The 19,757-nt window shown below is 41.8% G+C and overlaps 2 protein-coding genes across 4 annotated transcripts in view; both read right to left on the bottom strand.

The window, feature by feature from the left end:
• The window catches only part of LOC114437963 (acid-sensing ion channel 1-like), a 43,549-nt gene extending 25,363 nt beyond the window's left edge, over positions 1 to 18,186 (bottom strand). The window contains exons 1-2 of the mRNA XM_028408934.1: positions 17,716 to 18,186; positions 9,182 to 9,377 (exon numbers count right to left, since the gene is read on the bottom strand). Of these exons, the coding sequence (XP_028264735.1) occupies positions 9,182 to 9,377; positions 17,716 to 18,086 (567 nt within the window). The 5' untranslated portion in view covers positions 18,087 to 18,186. The remainder of the gene's footprint in view (positions 1 to 9,181; positions 9,378 to 17,715) is intronic.
• LOC114437964 (uncharacterized) lies at positions 12,898 to 17,253 on the bottom strand. Of its 3 annotated transcripts, none has more exons than XM_028408937.1 (7): positions 16,930 to 17,253; positions 15,418 to 15,708; positions 15,266 to 15,304; positions 15,144 to 15,188; positions 14,870 to 15,048; positions 14,590 to 14,686; positions 12,898 to 14,073 (listed from the first exon to the last, which is right to left on the bottom strand). In XM_028408937.1, exons 1-7 carry the CDS (start codon positions 16,966 to 16,968, stop codon positions 13,792 to 13,794), a joined length of 972 nt encoding a protein of 323 aa, XP_028264738.1. In that variant the 5' UTR covers positions 16,969 to 17,253; the 3' UTR covers positions 12,898 to 13,791. The 3 variants fall into 3 exon arrangements, with proteins under 3 accessions (XP_028264738.1, XP_028264740.1, XP_028264739.1); XM_028408939.1 differs by lacking the exon at positions 16,930 to 17,253 and adding an exon at positions 16,332 to 16,921; XM_028408938.1 differs by lacking the exon at positions 16,930 to 17,253 and adding an exon at positions 16,128 to 16,260.
• Positions 18,187 to 19,757: the final 1,571 nt, after the last annotated feature.

Raw genomic sequence — 19,757 nt, forward strand, 5'->3', positions numbered from 1 at the left:
CGGCATCATCCCTCCTCAGTCTCCTCCTCCTTAACTCCATCCAGCAGTCTGAGTCACAGCGAGCCCTTTGCCAGCCTGCCTCCAGCCCACACAGAGCCTGGCCCTTAAGTCACCTGCACTAATCCTCAGGATAAATAAACCATGTGCAGAGCGATGCATGCTACCCGTGCTATTTTCAGCCCCACTGTGCCCCTGGTCCAAAATGTCTTTATAAAAAGCGTTTCCCCCTCTCAGGGCTGTGCAAATAGAGCGTGCTCGAGCAGCATTACTGATCCGTCTCAGAACCAGCTGGAGTCATGGAGCCTGTAAGGATGGGGATATCATTTTAAGATGAGTAGTTATGTTGTGATTATTTAAGTAGTTAAAGCAGGGAAGGGATTAAATGGGCTGCTATGCTAGGACAATGAAAGATGATGTGTAGTTCCATCCACACACCTTCTTTCTTCTTCCATCCTTGGATTTCTTTTTCTTCTTCTTCTTTTTTTTATTTGAGCTTAATGACGCTTTAAACCGGTCCTGCAAAAACCCCCAGTGGGTCAGCCTCCACTTGCTTTGGGAGGACAAACTCTCTAATGGCCTGGAACAAAAGAGATGTTTAGCAAGCCGGGGGAAAACTGCAGAAAGCAACCTTCCTCAGATGAATACATAAAAGCATCAGATTTTCCATCAATAGAGGTTTGACTGGAGCCCTTTAAACCTGCCCATTTATTCTCCTTTTTTTTAATGTCACTCTGACTCAGTGGCGCCCGCTGTGCAGGAATCAAATCTCCCATTTCTTCAGTAAGCTTGGTTATTCACCTGTTTTGTGGTTTCACATTAAGACACTTTAACGTTGATTTAATCCACCGGGATGCAGAGTGGATGTTTATTAAGTTCCTCTTCTAAAATATACGAGGAGCAATAAAAGTTGCACTTGAGCTCTACCTGCTGTGTTGGACAGTCTCACTGCTGACAGATGGCCTTTCTGTGCCGGATTACTCTCCATTATGAGCCCCTGAGCATTTACCTGCTGATCTGGGTAATGTGGTTACTCCGCTCCTCAATCAGTCTTTGGAGCTGGTCAGCAGTAAGCACCCCTTGATCAGCATTATGGGGTAAATATTAAATTAATCCTCTCAATGTCTGCTCATATGTTCATCACGGCTTCTGGTTTGGAGCGTCAAAGAGGAGGGCGGGGTGTCAAAAAAGAATAAAGGAAAGGGCATATATGAGGTAGGTAGGTGCAGAGAGAGGAAGAGGAAGAGGAAGAGGAAGAGTAGAGAGCGTGACATGAAAACATAATGAGGATCGTCGTGTCCATGGGGGATGATGTGAGGAAGGCACTGCACAGGGGTTGAAATGCAGCAAACTGTCTAAGTGAGGAGAGATGGGGGTAGAAAAAAACTCACTGTGACAGAGAGGTGACATAACTTTGCTGGCTCAGCGCAAGAAGCTCGTGACATGTTCACGAGCCAGGACAAGGAGAGCAGCTGTGCTGACCCACAAGCCGCTAGGCAAGCTGGGTGGTGGTTGTGCTTCACATCTGTCGCTTCGGGCCACAAAACCCCGAGGAAATGCAAGTCTAAGTGTATTCTTGCCAAATGAAAGATGCGCTGCCCTCCTCTTTCTCTCTCTCTCTCTCTCTAAAAGTCTGGTTCTCTTCCAGTTCCCAGAAGGGCTGAAGTTGTCAGAGAAATCGGAGCTCATTGTCACTGCGGGGGTTGTTTTTTGGAGGATTCAGGTTGGGGCTTAAGGCCATCACCGCGAGAGATTTACAACAGAAACAGGATGTGATAAAAACAACTGCTACACTGTGGTTCAATGACAAAGAATGCAGGGTTTTAATGGAACACAGAGAGTTGCTTTGGTATCTTTTAATCCTGTATAACAGTGAACATCTTATTGTAATGACTCTGATAATGACAGTGAGCCAGTTTGACACATGAACAACCACCAAAAATGCTGTTAGACATTCACCTTGCAAAGTAGCTTCACTCCTTCATTTTTAAGATCATAAGATCAGACGCCAGGCTTTGAGCAAAGCGCCAGTTCTTTCCAAAGAATTTACAAGGACGACTTCACAGATGGTTCTGTGGTAGAAACCATCTGCTGTGTCAGGCTAGTGAGTGGAAGGCCAACGTACTGGTGTAGAAACATGGGATCAGTAGCTTGCAAAGCTAAAGTCTGCTATTCATTCCAAACTGTGATGAAGCTGCTTTATTTAGACCATATGGTGCTAGAACCCCGTCACACAGGCCACAGCCTGCTGCCCATTCCACCCGGGGTCACCTCTCAATGTGAAACGGACGTCATTTTGAATCAGTTGATTTGTGTTTTCTGTCTGCATCACGGTTTTTATGCAGCCTGACCTCATCAGGAAAACGTAACATAAAGTCAATGCTTCAGTCCTCAGAATGGCATCTCTGTGTCTTCATGTGGGTGGCGATTCATCCTGATGGCAGCCTTATTAATGTGTTTAATGTGATGAATGTGTGTGTGTTTTAAAGGTAGGGTAGGAGATTTTGAAAACTCAGTGAGAGTCAGCCAGATTTGGAAAGTAAACACACGCCCCTTTCTGTCGGAGCTCACCCTGAAGCCACGCCTCCCAATCACATGGACGCATCACCTGAAGACGAGCTGCGGTCTGTGACTTCGGCCATCATGCACGTACCTCTCTGGTGCACAGAGCAGGAAGAGAGTGACAACCAGCCAATACTCCTACAGGGTCCACCCGGAGGATTGGCTGATGTTTTTAGTGTTTTATAGCTTCCACAGATGATTCATATTCTTCGCCGAACTAATCGGTTGCTATCGGATTGTAAAGACACTAATTTAACAAAAAGTGCATCAGAATGAAATCTCCTACCCTACCTTTAAGGTGATCTTTAACTAACCACACTGATTTGATCAGCTAACTGTAACCAGAACTCCTTTATGAAACAAAAAACAGCTGTGATCAAAAATGAAAGCTTGTCTTAAGAACAGGTGAAAACTGAAAAGTTTGCGGTGTTGGGGGACTCAAACCCCAGACCCTTGAGTGAAAGTCAACTACTTTGGATACCCCTCTGCACAGCTTTATTGATCCAATGATCAGATGACTTCTTCCATTTGCAGAAATGAGTACCATGAGTCATATTTGGCAGGCTTATTATCATCCAAATTTCCCAGTGAAATATTGAGGTATGAAAAATTGACTGACTTGCTGAAACCACATCTATATATTTATTTACTGTAAAGGTTACTCTACATCTGTCGCATTATGCAGCTGCTTCTCAAACTTCAGGAAATGACCGTCAGTAATGTAATAAAATATACAGAATTTACGGTGAGCAGGCTAAAACATGCAGAAAAGCTATTTAATGTTTAATACGAGTGTGTTACTTGAACAGGCCTTCTGAAAACATTTACATGACACATATATATATAAAATGCAGTGATTCTTAAACGAACAGGACGGCTCCCGTCTTCTCTGAGTCCTACATTTTGTCTGTAAAAATCTACAAATGCATGTTGCCGTCTTCAGACATGACAGCAGCAATCAGAGTACAGACATTATAACTGTGGCCGCAGCAGTGTGCTGCGAGCTCGCAAAACACACTCATCTATTCCCCGGGTGGAGCTGTCAAAGTCTGACTTTGACGAAACAGAAAAGGGCCAAGCATCCGACCAAGGCGAGCGCTCATCAGAGTGGGACTGCTTTACCGCTGAGTGGGTTTTTAAAAGGAGCGCCGCTGTCTACTACAGAAATACCTCAGAGTCCAATTAGCAGTGATGATTCTCTTCAGCTGTTGAGGAGCGCGGGGATCACTGGGCGCTTTCGATAGCTCCCGGAGAGTTTATTCATTCCTCAAAGTGTTGCTCTGAGTGAAGGAACGCCATCAGGCTTCTTCCCCTTTTTACTGCCACTGCTACACTTATTGGTTAATGAGGAACATCTCACTACTAAACCACAGAAGCTGTTGTGATTTGCTCAACATCTGTTTATGCCTTCATCCTCAGGACGTTTTAGATGAGAGCGTGCTGCACAAAACATAAAGCAGCGAATTAAGAAGACATCTTCATCACCTTGACAACGAACAACAAACAGCCCAGGCCACAATGGAAAAGTTTCCACGAGGTATCTGTGGATGCTCTCGTTCATCCAGGTCATAGTCATTTCCAAGAGTTTAAATCGAGACAACTGGACTGAAGGACTGTTTTTTGACTCCCCCAAGTGGCTTCTTCAGTTCTGCTACTGTTCTTGTTGGGAATCTGAGTTTTATGTGTTCAGGACCTCTGTGGGTGGATCTTGCAGGAACTCACATGACTCACGAGGTGTTGGAAATGAAAATAATTTGAAAGATTCATTAGCGTTTAGCTGAGTGTCACAGCAGAAGTAAATGTGAGTTTTAGTACATTTACTAAACTGTTCCTTGATTTCTCCAAAGAAAAACATCAACTCAGGTTTTAATTAAACTCAAATATGACAATCTGTCAGACTGAATTTTGATTTGAAATGGATCCAATCACATTGAAGACTTTGTTTTTTATGGATGAATTCAAAACAAGCGCTGTATCTAAGGTAAAAACATTCTCTACGAGTATGAGCAAGCGTGCTGTGACAGGATGACAGGAAGCTTCTGTCAACCAGCTGTAAGCACCATCATTTAGATGAAAATACCCTGGAGGCGTCTCATCAACTGCACAGTCATCATTTTGTTTTCCCACGTCATATAAAATAAAATAAAAAAATATTCTTGAAGAAAAGAAGTGATCCTGTCAATTCACTCAATCTGTATTCTCATCAGCACTGGCTTGATATAGTTCCTTATCAGCCTCTTTTTCTTCGTTTGATCTCCTCACAAAGCGGAGTCAGTTGGGATATACCTCTTTCCTTATTCATCAGGCACTTTGCAATGAAACAATGAAAAGATTAACAATGCAGTGCATCAAAGACGGTCTTCAAAGGAAGTGCATCTTCCAGTTTTCTGGAGCTGCGCGGTGATGTAGATAACAAAAGGGAAGTTGAGAGGAGAGAAAGAAATAAAGGCCTTAAACCTCTCCAGGGGAAACACCTCTCTGCTGCCACTATGTTCTGGTCAGATGCAATTTCCTGAGCTCAGTTCTGCTCTTCAAACAGAGGAGTAATAGCGCTGTCACAGGAGTGTGTGTGTGTGTGTGTGTGTGTGTGTGTGTGTGTGTGAGTGGTGTAGGGGGGGTGGGGGGGGGGTCAGCCTTGCACTCATGAGCCACATAAATTATCCATCACCCTCAAATTAGAAGAAAAAACAGAAAGGTCAATAAGATGCGTTAGAGGGAATTAGACTTTGAAATACACACACACACACACACACACACACTGCAGCAAACAACCATTTACATGATTCATGTGTGGGAATTTTATATTTCGGTGCTGAAAATAAATTATTGAGGCAGAACTAATCAAATGTTTGGGGGCATGTGCTCACAACCAGAATGGTGTCTCGGATCCCATCAAGAAAAAAGTCATGATGCAATGTTTGGGTTAAGGAGAAGGGCACTCCGCTCAGCCGACAACTGCTGCATCATTAAAGCACCACACACACACACGCACACACACACACACACACACACACACACACAAATCTCCACCTCTCGGTTCAAAGGCCTGTGTTGGAATAAATATTTCCCTCTCTAACTGTGAGCAGAACAAACTCATTAGAGGCCTTGTTATGTCTCTGTGTGCAACTAGAAAAGCCAGTTGAGAGGTGAGCCTCAGCCAGCGTAATCTTTTTTCACACAAGAAATTACTCCTGGAAGGGAGCTCAGGTGTTTCTAACAAGATTAGTGACGCCCCCCCGCCCCCCTTTTTTTCACTCAAGTGTCCCAGTTAGCCATGACAGTGTGACAGTAAGCAGGCAGGACCCAAAAACCAAGCAGCTAATTGGAATTCAGCCATGGGTCATGTTATTTACACATGCCTTCCCCTGCTGTAACATGTCACTGCCTGTAACATATTTAAGTGGTCAAAATAACACACTCCAAACACCACGCACTAAAGTAAGACAAGAAACAGATTCATTCAAATAAAAAGCAGCTGAAAGCCTCATGTATGCATAATATTGTGTGCAAATTAAATATACTGCATATATATGCAGAAGTGCCTACTTAGAAGCTCCAGTTAATGTCCAGCAAAGGTTGTGTTGCTGTTTCATCATTGCAAACTAAACACACTGTTTCCTGTTAAAGGTAGGGTAGGAGATTTTGAAAACTCAGTGAGAGTCAGCCAAATTTCGAAAGTAAACACCCCGAAGCCACGCCTCCCAATCACATGGACGCGCATCACCTGAAGACGAATCTGTGACTTCGGCCATCATGCACGTACCTCTCTGATGCACAGAGCAGGAAGAGAGTGACAACCAGCCAATACTCCGAGCAGGGTCCACCCGGAGGATTGGCTGATGTTTTTAAGGTTTTATAGCTTCCACAGATGATTCATATTCTTCGTTTTAAAGCGAAACTGCCGAACTAATCGGTTGCTATCGGAGTGTAAAGAGAAGTTACGCTAATTTAACAAAAAGTGCATCAGAATCTCCTACCTGACCTTTAATGTGGAAAACACCAGCGAACACACAAAAGGAGTCAGCTAGACGAAGAGTTAACACAGCTTGGTTGGATTAATGCTGCAGAAATGGACATTATATTGAATTTATAATGTCATATTTTCACCCTCTCTAGACTGCATTAGTGTGCCGCCCTGACCACCTGCTCATTATTGGAATAATTTATGATACATAGTGGTGCCCGCTCACCTAAACCTGAGGATATAAGGGACTTCACACGTGACCCTTCTGATGATCTACGCCATAACCCTCCCCTGTCCTTTCTGTAGACCCCAACATGGATCCTTATAATGTTTTAGACTTAACCCAAATGAAGATTTATTTGATACAAATGCAGCTCTCGAAAATAAAATCAATTTAAATATGTGGAAAAAGCTGCACAAAAAAAATGAGAGAACGACCTGGTTTGAACAGCTCTGTGTTCACACAGTAATGACTCGGTGTAGTAAAATGTAGCAGCTAGCGTTAGCTCAGCCCGATAAATGTTGGCATCTGTTTTCTGCTGAGTCTTGTACTCCTTCAAAATTTACACCATGGAGGTGTTCTAATGGAAGCACCTCTAATTCTAAGAATGTTCTGCACTCCTGGCAGATGTCTTAAAGATAAAGTTTTTAAACTTGAGGTTCAGGAACAGGCCACGTCCCACTACTCATCACTACCACTCATTAAGTGTTTACATATATATATATATATATATATATATATATATATATATATATATATATATATATATATATATATATATATATATATATATATATATATATATATATATATATATATATATATATATATATATATATATATATATATATATATACAGGTGCATTTTGCCCCTCCTACTCCATTTGACTTAAGCTCTCCCAACCCTTTTGTCTCCTTCTTTCTTCTATCACATTCCTTCTCCAAGGCTCCACACCAGGGGGGCTAAGATCTTGAGCTGCAGAGACATACCCCCACTCAGAGTCTCACCTCCTGGGTCCCACAGTGGAAGCACTCCTCCTCATCTTCTCTACACGCCTCTCATTTCCTCTCTCACTCATCCCTTCCATCCTCATCCCTTCTCCTAACATAAAGCCAACAATCTTGAGGCGAGGCCTAGTTAGTGAAATAATTAAAAATGTCTAAAGTGAGCAGAAAAAAACAACAACCTGCTGTATCTGAAAACCTCAAACACCCCTCTGAGTCTCATGCATGCAGGGCTCTGACCACTCAGAGCTCTCCTTGATTTGAAGTTGTTGAATTTAAGAAATGAATCATAAGGAAAAAGGAATGAAAATAGATCAAGGTTTCTACTCGCTACCAGACACATCTGATTAATGGCAGACTCTAATCATGCTGTTCCAAACAGCACACAGACACATTAAAAAAGCATCCTGTGGTTCTTCTTTCACTGGTGTACCATGAAAAAAACTGTCAAATTGCCCATACGCAGAAATATCATTTCAAAGCAGCTTCGGCGCTGTAAGTGGCAACATGTAGCGCTCCTCTCTGGTGTCACTGTGCATGATGTGCACACACAAGCTTGCACTCACTTAAAGCAACATGTTATTGACCACTGAATAGATGATATCGACCACAGACGGATCACCCCTGGAGATAAATCTTCTAAACATAATCCAATCTACTCAGTGAAGTTGTTGGGTGAAGTGATAAATGTTCACGTCCAAATTAAAAATCCTCGTCTGGTGCCAGCCACAGCGTTTGGGTGTGCCAGCAGCGACAGCAGGGTTTTATGGTATTACAGCCAGGCAGATCCACCCCTGTGCCGCAGGCGGAACTTATTTCTGCATCAGTCAGCCGGACATATATATAATGTCAGTGGACTGCTTAAACACATTCCCTGCACCAGCTCCACCACATTATTCCACATCCTTTCCCCACCAGGGTTTAATTTTAAAGGACATGGCTGCACAATGCCGTTCCTCTTTTTTTCCCCCTCTTGTTTTGATGCAGGGAAATGTTAATAAAAAGATGAAAAATGTAGATGTAAAGATTTACACAACGCCACAGAGAGAAGAGGAAATACAACCACGACACCATTTCACCAGAGGAGGTACACAGAGAAAACACAGCAGGTATCCTCAGGTCAGAAAGCCTTTAGGTTCACCTGCAGTGCATTCATCCTTTTTTTAACCATTATAAATAGACACACTCATGTTTTCAGAAACACCACAATAAGCCTTCCATGGAGGCTATGGACTCCAAACTTCATGCAGAATCACTTAAAATAGTTCAACTGCATGTGTAACAAGCGCTGTATAGTGCACTACAGGGAGTGATTATTTCGACAGAGTGTGTAGGACTGCTGATGACTCAATGCAGAACCACACCAGAGCCATCCAGCACATATACTCTACACACATGATTGTGTTCTTGTTTAATATCTGTTCAATGTTGAAATGCCTTTAAACACTGTTTCTCTAACAGGACACATTGATGCTTTATTTCCTTTTTAAGGCCAACATTGCTGAGACCCCCCCCCCCCCTGCTGTAATTAAGGCTTGAATGACAACATGGACACTGTATACAGGCTGCGGACTTGTAATTACAGCAACAATGTGAGCGGAGCATAATCCCTCCAAAATGATCTGATCAAATCTTCTTGGGAGAAGACTTACCACTTTGAAGTCATCCGGTCTGCACTCGGTGCCGTGGAAGTGGCAGGACAGCAGCATGTCGTTGATGTCGTGTCCGGTGCGGTCGTAGAATTCCCGCATGTTGAAAGGTCGCGGTTTAAAATTGTGGAAGTCGGCTTTGACCTTCAGGCTTTCTAGAACGCTCTCCTCCACGAGGTGTACGTCTCTGATCTCATACCTGGATACAAGGACAAAAGAAAATGCTCAAAGGAAGCCTTCATTAATGTGTGACAGCAATAAATCTTCACAGTGAATAAAGTAGACTTCATAAAAAGTTCAGGCATTCAACATTTTTGCACACTTCAAGAAGGTTTATGAGACTCTCCATCAGTGAACTTTGGCTCCGCTCGAGCGGAGCTAAAAATAACACCGTCCAGAATGAATCAAAAGGGACAGAAAACAGACAATAAATATCTACACGATGGCTTTTCTGTGGCTCTTAAAATAAACAGCCCAAGCCAAGTGGAACACTTTATTGTACAGTACATAATAAAGTTCAGACAGGAGCCGTGTGGACCCATAAACCCAGTCGTCCTCCGTCGCCATCAACGCAGCGCCTCCAGGATGCACCGCACTTCAACCAACTTTCCTGGATTCAAACTAGAGAAAAGCGTGTTTGTGTTGACTGGACTGTTCTGGCCACGAGAACATTTGGTTAAACTTTCATGTGAATTCTTAAGCTGGCTGACCCATCAAATGTACGGCTGACTGAATTATTTAAAGCATGACAGAGGTACTGTATGGTTAAAAAAAACAGAGGGAATTTTTAGAAGCAGTGACATCATCAGTAAATGTCAGCGTAATATTTCAGCTGGTATAACAGAATGACCATGTTTGGTATACAAGGGTTAATGCTGGGCCCTTTGTTCCCCTCCTTTCATCATTTTGACAGGTTGATTTTTGTTTCATCTATGATCTACAGGTCTTATGTGAACTGCAATGTGACCTTTGTGAGGACTACTAGACTATTCATCATGTGATGAATCCTCTGAGGATGTAAACATGGGAGAATTCTCTGCATTGTTGATGAGAAAACACACCCATATCCTCTGGAGAGCACATAGAGCATATTTCTGTGCCCAGCTATTATTATCAGAAGACAAAATAAAACCTTATTATGTGATAGATTTTAGATCTTTCCTCATCTTTGTTCCTCATACTGACAGACAGTCCCACCTATTAACTTTCAATCACTCTGTGCCACTCATTAGCTCTGTTGTACATGTGTAGCAGCCAACTGTCCACTTACTTCTTCACCATTTCAAATGTAGTAAAGCACAAAGATAAAACTGTAGAAGAATCCAAATACACCGGGCTCGTTAGCTGCTGAGCCGTGTTCATCACTGTCTGTTTTAAAGTGTACAGCAGAGTTTCCAGGAGAGCAGAGGAGATGTAGACTGTGAACATGCAGAAGGGCCATGTAGGTCTGCAGTGGGGGTGCTCTGCATCATCATTCTTTCAGCACTACGCGTTTAATAATGCCTGATGGTCTCTGCAATTAGGTGGAAATGTTATGTAAAAATATCAGCTCCTGCAATCAACCAGAAGAAGTTAAAAAACATTGTCATAATGGATATGGGGGAAAAAAACGGAATATTGTGCATCCCCCCTGAAAAAGAGGAAGAAATACACTGACTGTGGTTAGCATAATTTAAAGATGGACTGAACACTGTCAGTGAAGCAGGATTAAAATAATCACATTTTTATGTATACATTTCTTAACACGTATAACACCATCTTGTCCTGTCCTCACAGAAACATTGATAGGTTGGTATTCAGGTACATTTCTGTTTGTTTTGTGTCACCCAGCTTTAAGAAATAAAGGCCTGTGAGAAGCTAAGTATGGATCCAGACGGCTCACATCACACTCAGTGTAACACTGAGAAATTTACTTTCATTAAATGAAGCTCACAGAAATCTGACCACGCCGCCTTGTATTAAAATGAGACCCGCTTCCTACCCTGGCCGTGATCTCCCACAGCGCTATTATTAAAAATGTCACCATTTTAATGGACTCAAAGAGCAGATTGCTTGGAGTTTTTTTTCTCTCCCCCCCTGAAAACCAAATGAAAGGTCTTTTAGAAATTTCTCATATAAATGTACTGTTCTGTGAATATGGTCCTTTATTGATCTTTTGTGGAACATACTATGAATAAACCGCGTGTGTTTTTATTCTCTGCATGAATAAGGATGAGATTCAGGGGGTTACTTTAACCACAGCTAGGAGCTTTTTAGACGCAGTTCTTGTTTTTCATCTTCATGAGGACAAAAGGACACTCATCAAATCCTAAAATCAATAACGCCTGGTTTAAAAATTAGTTCAATGATTTTTTTTGACATTAAGACGAAGCTAAACCCCACAAGGACAGAGGCGGCCAGTGTTTTTGTTTGATTGAAAGAGAACTTAATTGAGGGGAGGCATCGACTCCCCGCTGTTTGTATAGTGGACTAACCTGCCAAGAAGGCACTTATGAGATAAAATCCCACAAGCACAAGCTGACGGAATCTGCAAAGTCTGACACTCCGGCATGTGTGCAGCTTAAATATCATGCCACAAGACATTTCCCAGACCGATGACTCTAGACATGGGAAGTGGGCGGAGAACAGTCTTAAATGGATTTCATGCCATAAGCACTTTCATTTCTGGCCGGGGGTATAACAGCTAAGTGTGTCGCTGCATCGCCTCTCTACCTTTGCCAAGGGAGTCGGGATAATGAGCACTAAACCTACTTCAGTGTAAGAGCTGAGCTGAGTACATTAATACGGAAACTTAGAAAGAAATATGTGAAGTCCTGCCTAAAATGTGAAATTAGGAAGTTTATTCAAGTCAAGAAAATCCACTGATTTATCAGTCACACCAGGATGACAGGGAAAAAAATGCTAATTTTAGTGTTTAATCTGGGATCTTCATTAAAGATTTAAGGCAGAAGCTGGCTGTGTAACATGAAAGTAGAGCCACCAAGCGGCCTTTAGCACAGAGTCTTTAACTGATGGCTCGCCAGAGGTTCACATCAGCCGAGAGCTCTTTAGTTTTGATCAGAGGACAGTCCACACTTTCTTCTCCTGTAATGCTGTCAAGCACCGACACCATCTTGTTCATTGTGTCATTATTGCTGCATTCACAGACATTTGAAGTAAAAAAAAACATTACAACACCACAGGGGAAAGCTTCTAAAGCCAGGATTAGTCACAGACTCTGTGAGATCTTTCTTTTCTTGAACGATCTTAATCGCTGAACTTATTCAAACTCCCTCCAACAACCACAAAGTCAAATGTCTGACAGCTCAGAAACAAATGGACCGGCCGTGCCAGCGGTGGAGTCTCTTCCCAGCTGCGCTGAAGTTTCAGACTTAACGGGGATTTAAAATGTGCAAGTGACAAACATTTCCCAGAGCATCTGCCATTTCGCTTGTAATCAAAGGAAGCAGACTCTCTACACTCTCAAAACAGATGTGTTAAAAATAACATATCATGTGTTAAAAATTAACACATCAGCGTGTCTAGTTAAGGACAACACATTTTGTGTTGCTTTTAACATAATCAGTGTGTAAGCACATCTAACACACATTGTGAGTTAAATATGTCAACACAAAGATGTGTTAAAAATAACACAAAGATGTGCTATTTATACAAAATTCGTTTTACTTTCTAATACAGAATTTATATGCTCAAAACCCACTAGAACACTCAAATTTGCATTGAATTCAAGTGACCTTTATTCAAAATAATTCTGTCACTGCAAAAAAACATGAAATATAATTTCATGGCAAACATTAACATACATCAACATTAAACAATGGGATGACCTGTAAATGATCACTGCAGGGACATCAGGTTACACCATCATAAACTGCATGACCACATAACAGGCAGTACCATTAACTATCCTCTCCCAAATTTTGCAAGTAAGTAACTGGCTCAGGTGTGTCACAGGTAAAGCAGTTAACAGTAATGCAAATTTAGACAATCAATTTGTATCTGGGATTAATATATAGTGCATTTCCACTGAAAGATGACAGCAAGTCTAGGGGTCTGATGTCTGCTATATCGTTTACATTTATCATTTCATACTCATCAGTCCGCTCCACCACATATGAAAATAGATGGTCATCAAAATATTTAACAGTTAAAATTTTGAGAAAAATTAGCACCTCTTCCTTTTCACAATTGGGAACCATATGTAAAATCTCTCCAAACAGACGCTCCTCTCTTGCATCACAGTTTAAAGCAAGAACACAACCCATTTTATATGTCTGACCATGCCAACAGATAGAGTGAGCCACATGAATTTTGTTGCAAGTGCCAATATCATACCCATGTTGTTTCAGATTTTCAATTAACAGATTACTTTTTTCCAAAGATCCAACCATCACTGGAAAGCCGCTTGGTACAGTCATTTTTTTCATCAGTGGATCACTAAATTTCCAATTATACACTTTGAACTTGATTCTTGTAAGCCAAAGTCTTAGAAATATTTATGAAATTACACACAACATGAGCATGCCTTTTCAGGGGACCATGCTTACTCTCAAATCTCATACACCATAACTTTAAAAGTGGGCCAAACTTTATCATCATGCGCCAATAGTGAGTCATAAAATGATGTTTTGGAGTGAGTGGTCTGTCTGCATGCCCATTTTGATAGATGTGAGGTTCTCAGGAGATGGTCTGATCCTTTTGGTAGCTGTTATCCAATCCTTGGCGGACTCTTCTTCCCCTTCTGAAATTGCTTGTAATGTTATAGCTACTCCAGAAGCCTCACTGGACTTTCCGCGTTTGCGATAGCGTCTCTGATCTTCATGAAGGTTTCTCCGCAGTTCCTCAAGTTTCAACTCAATGAATCCACAGTGGGACACTGGATCATAAAAGTGCTCCTGGAACACATTTAAGCAAAGGAAATAGTTTTTATAAACGGCATTTTCACCATTTTTATGTGAGTATCATGCTATTGCTTTTATTATGAGCTCATTTCAGACAATGTTTTCTGTACCTATTATATCAATTGACTAATTTATTGATGTTGAACACTACTAAATTTGTTTGTTCAACTTAATTTCTCCACGGCAATTAATAAAGTTAATCTTAATCTTAAAAATGTGCAAAAACATACATTCACAAACATTAATATCTCAAAGTGCATTTCATTTTAACTCACTTGATTTTCAGTGCAACTGAAATATCAAATATCAAGGAAGAAAAAATAAGATGAGGAAAACACAATAAAATTAATACTAATAGCTCTATAATAATAATCTCTATTACCTCAAAAACTGAGATACCTAACCTTAACTTATCTTTAACAATAGATTTATAACAAGTCGTACAGTAAGCTTAACTAAATATTGCTATGCAAAATTGTAATCAACTGAATGACATTTGTTCACACTTACAAATCCTTCATTCGCCTCTTGTATCTTGATCTTTAATGATGGGAAGATTGTTGTTGTGCTTTTAGCCAACATCAGTTTGTCAGCATTGGAGGGGTAACTGAAAGCAAAATAGAAGATTTTGAGCCCAGAAAAAAATTTAAAATGCAATAGTGTAATAAAGATTACATCAAATTTTAGTATTATGTTATGAGATAAGATAAGATAATCCTTTATTATGTTTCATTTTGGAGCACATGTACTATAAAAAATGATGGTCTAGATGAATGATCAATCAACTCACAATCCCCGTCGCTCAACCAGATCGCTGACACCTGTTCTCACAAGGAGTTTTCTGGATGCCAGAGAGAGCGTTCCAGATTTTTCATATTCGGCAAGTACACTTGGGGCTTTGTTATTAATTAGCACCACCAGATTGGCTGCATCAAATCTCTGCACGCCATCATTTTCTCTTTGGCATTTCTGTGAAAGCAGATTACAACACACATATTGCATTATACACACCCTCTTCCATATATAATAAAACAACATCTGTAACCAATAGATATTGTAAATACCTCCAGTGGACCACTCTGACAAGCTTCACTAGCACTAGGTTCAGTCTTTAAAAGAAATAAATGTCAATGCTAATTGTGAAGATTGTGTGACTGTAAACACTCATTATCATAATGACACGTACCTCCCATTGACCGCCTGCACCTTCAGTGTGTGGTTGAGCCTTAAAGAGAAGATGATGTTATTAACTGACCTAGAGGGGCCGAGTTTATAAAGAATGTGCACAGGTTCAGGTTGGTTTTGTGCCATTTTTGGAAATAGAGTAACAAAGTGTACCTGATTTTGATTTGCCTCCACACATTCAACTTGGGTCCCTTGTGTTGATAGAAAGATGTGATATCTATCCAAATCCTTCAGTTCCTCCTCATTCATGTCAACATCAATGTATTCCATGAAATCAGTATTATACTTTAACAACCTGTCAAGCACACAGCCAGTTTGCTGGGCTAGGCTTTGATCAATGAGATCCTTGGCACTGTTAACATGGAAAATGTTTTTAGCAACTTCTGTCTTATCTTTAAAAGTGGTTACAAGGACTTTGCTGGGTTGCAGGTTATCCTGTGTGTTCTGGAAGAGGAAGACATAGTTACAATAAGATAATCTGAACTATCAACACAGCATACAGACATAAAAAGAATGATGATGCAACTGGGACACTTTTTTCTATAAAATAAATGTCAGAAACACAAATAAGTATATCAAATTACTTATTTACACAATATTATTACTTGATTTCTTATTGTCACTATATAAATCAATTTTCAGAAGTGTCTAAAATGTCTAAATGTTTTGTCACTGAAATATTTGTGTGGCAAAAGAGCGCTGTTTACTGTGAGCGTCTGAGAGTAATAACTCTCCTGTTCACCCGGAACGTCTTCGACGTAACTTCCGGGTTAGCGTAACAAAACACAGTAACGCTAATAAGCCAAATAAACGTTTCCAGTAAGAAATAAGAGTGTATAATAGGGGTATACAAAACAACGCACATTCCGACTAAGATAACGGTCCGCTATGCCCCATTATTGCATTCAGAGCCGCTTTTCAGACGTGTCGACGATCCAGCTAGTCAGGGGAGCTACTCCTCGTCTTCAGAAGACATCTTTGATACACTATGTCAGAGTACAAAGGCTCTACAATTGGATATTTGAGCCCCTTGTGATATCGCTCGATAGTTTTGATTGGACACTGACCTGCCCATAGAACAGCCCATTTACAACGCACAAGCCTGAAGTGTCCTCTTTTCGAGGAAAAAAACAGAACGCCTCTAGCCATTACCATTCCTGAGATATGAGCGACTTTGTAAGACATACGCTCTCATGTCTTATACGACATGGTCGACTCCCCCCTCCCCCACACACCACCGCTCTCCCCAACACCGCGGCGGAGAGAGCTCGCGCTAACAGAAGGGAGATAACCAGACCCAATTCAAAAACGAAGCGCCGTTAAAAACACACACCACCACCAGTCCCAATTTAATGTTAGCTATCCCCACCGCGGTGTCGGGATTAATCGTTAATATCCACCGGGTTTCATGCCGTGTTCAAACGAGCGACTATATAAAGTTCAAGTCGAATTTATGTTGTGTAATTTCGTTAATATGGTATAACACCACAACAGAAGTCTGTCTTGTGCTAGCTAGCTTGAAAGCAGTCCTGCTGAACAAAACGTAAACTGTATCATGAATTCCCTTAAAATGCGATTTAGTTGGTGGATTATTTACATTCCAAATTTACCCTGACACATTACAGTTGGATGATATATTAAGTTAATATATTAATGAATACTTACCGATTGGTAGTGGTGCAGACCAAGCGAGGCACCCTCCATCTTCTCTGTGGCGCATAGGCCAAATGATTAAAAAAGGACGCCCCCTTCCCGCCTAAACCTGCTACTGCACGGGTTTACCTGGGCTGAAGCACAGGGGTCTTCTAGATTAACTGTAACTAAAGGTCAAATCAATTTAAAATCCGTCATGTAAAATAACACAGACTGTGTTAAACTGCCCATTATAGTAAGTGTGTTAATAATTTTAGGCTTCTTAACACTTTTTGTGTTGAAATCAACACAAAAAGTGTTAAACATGTGACAACACATTTTTTGTGTTATTTTTTAACACATCCTTTCTGAGAGTGTACATGGTTTCCTCCTGTGCATACAGTGCAGGCTGCTGCCAGCCAGTCTCTGGCTCTGCAACCATACAGCTGGAGCTATCTTAAAGCTTTAGTTAACCCAAGCATACTCATCAGTTAATATATGCTTCAGGGCTGGTAGGATAAGTGAGACCAAATTACAAGTAAAGCATTTGACAGTAAAACTCCTGCAGATAGTGGCCCCTGTGAGTGTGTAAGCTACATTTAAATGGTTAAATGTGTACTTCAAAATGCATCCATATATATTAAATGTGATCATGACATCTCTTGAAAGTTCAAAGTGACATGAAGTAGAAATTAAAGTTCAGAAAAGTGAGTAGCAGAACACAGTTTGTGTGGGGGAGTAGTAAATTAAAGAGCATCAGAGGCACCTTTGAGGATTAAATGATGCTCTTTAATCTGCTCGCCTGTGATCAGATGTTACCTCTGGTTGAGCAGGGCCAGCAGCTCCCCTGCGTGGTACAGGTCGTTGCGCGTCACCCTGCTGAAGCGGAAGGCGTTCAGGTTGCAAAAAGTGACCGCAGGGAACGTCATGATCGGGGTCGTGACCTCATCCAGTTTGGTGACGTGCGGATACTCTAAGTAGAAGTGAATCCGGTCCACGCACACGTACAGCAAGAAGGTCAGAGAGCCCAGGAAAAACACGACCCACAGGCAGCGTTTGATGCAGAAACGCTCGTACGTGAAGATGTGAGAGATCCCGTGTAGGGTCGAGCTGTGCGCAAAAACTTGTATGGGTGGAGGTTGATTTGAGTCCATCTCTTCCGTTTCTACTTTGAGATCCATTGTCACCATGCAGAACTCTCTGTCAGACACGCTGTTGAGGAGAAACTGAGAAAATATTCAATCACCTGTGGCACAAACTGTCATTTTCCATCCGAACAGGTGCACATGTGTAGATAACCACTCTTTCTTCTCCTGGCGCGGTTCGGTCGCCATCACTCATGCAGACTGATAAGAAAACATTTTTCAGTATATCCTCTACTCTTTAAGAAAGTCAGACGAGCAGGGATTGTGTGCAGAAGAAGTAACGCGTTTCACAGGAGCTGGCACGCAGAGGCAGACAGACTCTAATAACGCATGCACAACCAAGATGCCAACGCGAAGGTCCATCACCGCTCCTCTGCGCTACAGGGATGTTCTGCAGGTTTCTCACCGTGTTGCAGTAAAGCAAAGAGAAGGAAGGGTTGTCAAAGTGTTTCATCAGCCAGAGAATTCACGGGTCGATTAGGCTGTAAGTCATATGAAGCACGCTTCCATCCTGCACGCGGAGCTCGAGCAAAGAGAGAGAGAGAGAGAGAGAGAGAGGGAGAGAGAGAGGGAGAGGGAGAGAGGGAGAGAGAGAGAAATCCGTTTTGACACTTGGGCTCATTTATTAAGAGTTCCTCAGTAGCTCCGCTGCACGCACGCCCCCTTCAATCCGCAGATTTTCAGGTCAGATCAAGAGATTTTTATCAGCTAAAGAATGTGAAAAGGAGTCAGACGGCTGGCTGTAGTGGTCGGGGAGTCGTGAGGTTTCCACCGCTCCTGTTTATGTGAGAAAGAAGCATCAGCAGCATCAGCAGCGGCGGACGAGAGGAGAGGAGAGGAGCGGACTGACGCTCTGCTGCTCACCTGCGAGTTTCTGTAGATCGTCTCCACCACGAGAGAGAGAGAGAGATCAGTTGGATTTATTTTAGTCCATTTAACTGTCATGTCAACAAAGATCTGAAAGAAGTTTTAGATCTAAAAAGTAAGAAAGAAAACTGCTGCCATCACCAAACTTTGAGGACTTTACATTAAGTGTGACTAACTACACGCAGCCCCTTTGTGCCACAGAGTCCAAATACTGAGGATGCACAGTATTATCACCTATATCAGCATGTTGGCCTTAAAATGACACACTAGCAGGGCCGGCCCAAGGCATATGTGAAATATGCGGTTGCTTAGGGCTCCCAACAGCACCAAAGGTCCATGATAAAATATATATTTTAAAAAATAACATTGATTAATACAAACGAGATATTACACATTCAGTAGCATATATTACACACAGTGCAGCCTATAGGATGATGAAGCATCTGATGCTGAGGTGGTGGTATGAAATCAGGGTCCCATAAAGGCTTGGCCTGCACACTAGCATTAGTCAGTAAAGTTATTAGTGAATGAGTTGACGCTGGTCACACAGCCTACAGGTTACAGGACCTTTGCAATAATGCACCTTTTGTGTGGAGGCAGAATAACAGCATGTTCTTTCACCTGTGCGCTGGCAGCAGAGACAACAGTGTCAAATCGATTCTTGTATGAAAGGTCAAGCTGGCACCACAGGAAACAACCGGCTCACCTCTGATGGCGCCTTTTGAAAGAGTGCACAGTGGCGGCTTTACCACAGTTTGTGTACAAGTAACGGCGCAATTAAAAGGAGGATTTCTGAGTGGCAATGAAGCTCAATCAGTGTGAACGGGGCTACTGTATGTCACCTTTATG

Source organism: Parambassis ranga, chromosome 7 (assembly GCF_900634625.1).
Source record: "Parambassis ranga chromosome 7, fParRan2.1, whole genome shotgun sequence".
Taxonomy (NCBI): domain Eukaryota; kingdom Metazoa; phylum Chordata; class Actinopteri; family Ambassidae; genus Parambassis; species Parambassis ranga.

Coding starts and splice junctions, on each gene's coding strand:
- LOC114437964 (XM_028408937.1), bottom strand. CDS start 16,968: ATGGAGGGTGCCTCGCTTGGTCTGCACCACTACCAATCG. Junction 15,189..15,265: donor GTGCAGGCGGTCAATGGGAG/GTACGTGTCATT, acceptor TTTCTTTTAAAG/ACTGAACCTAGTGCTAGTGA. Junction 14,074..14,589: donor AAGAGGCGAATGAAGGATTT/GTAAGTGTGAAC, acceptor AATGTGTTCCAG/GAGCACTTTTATGATCCAGT.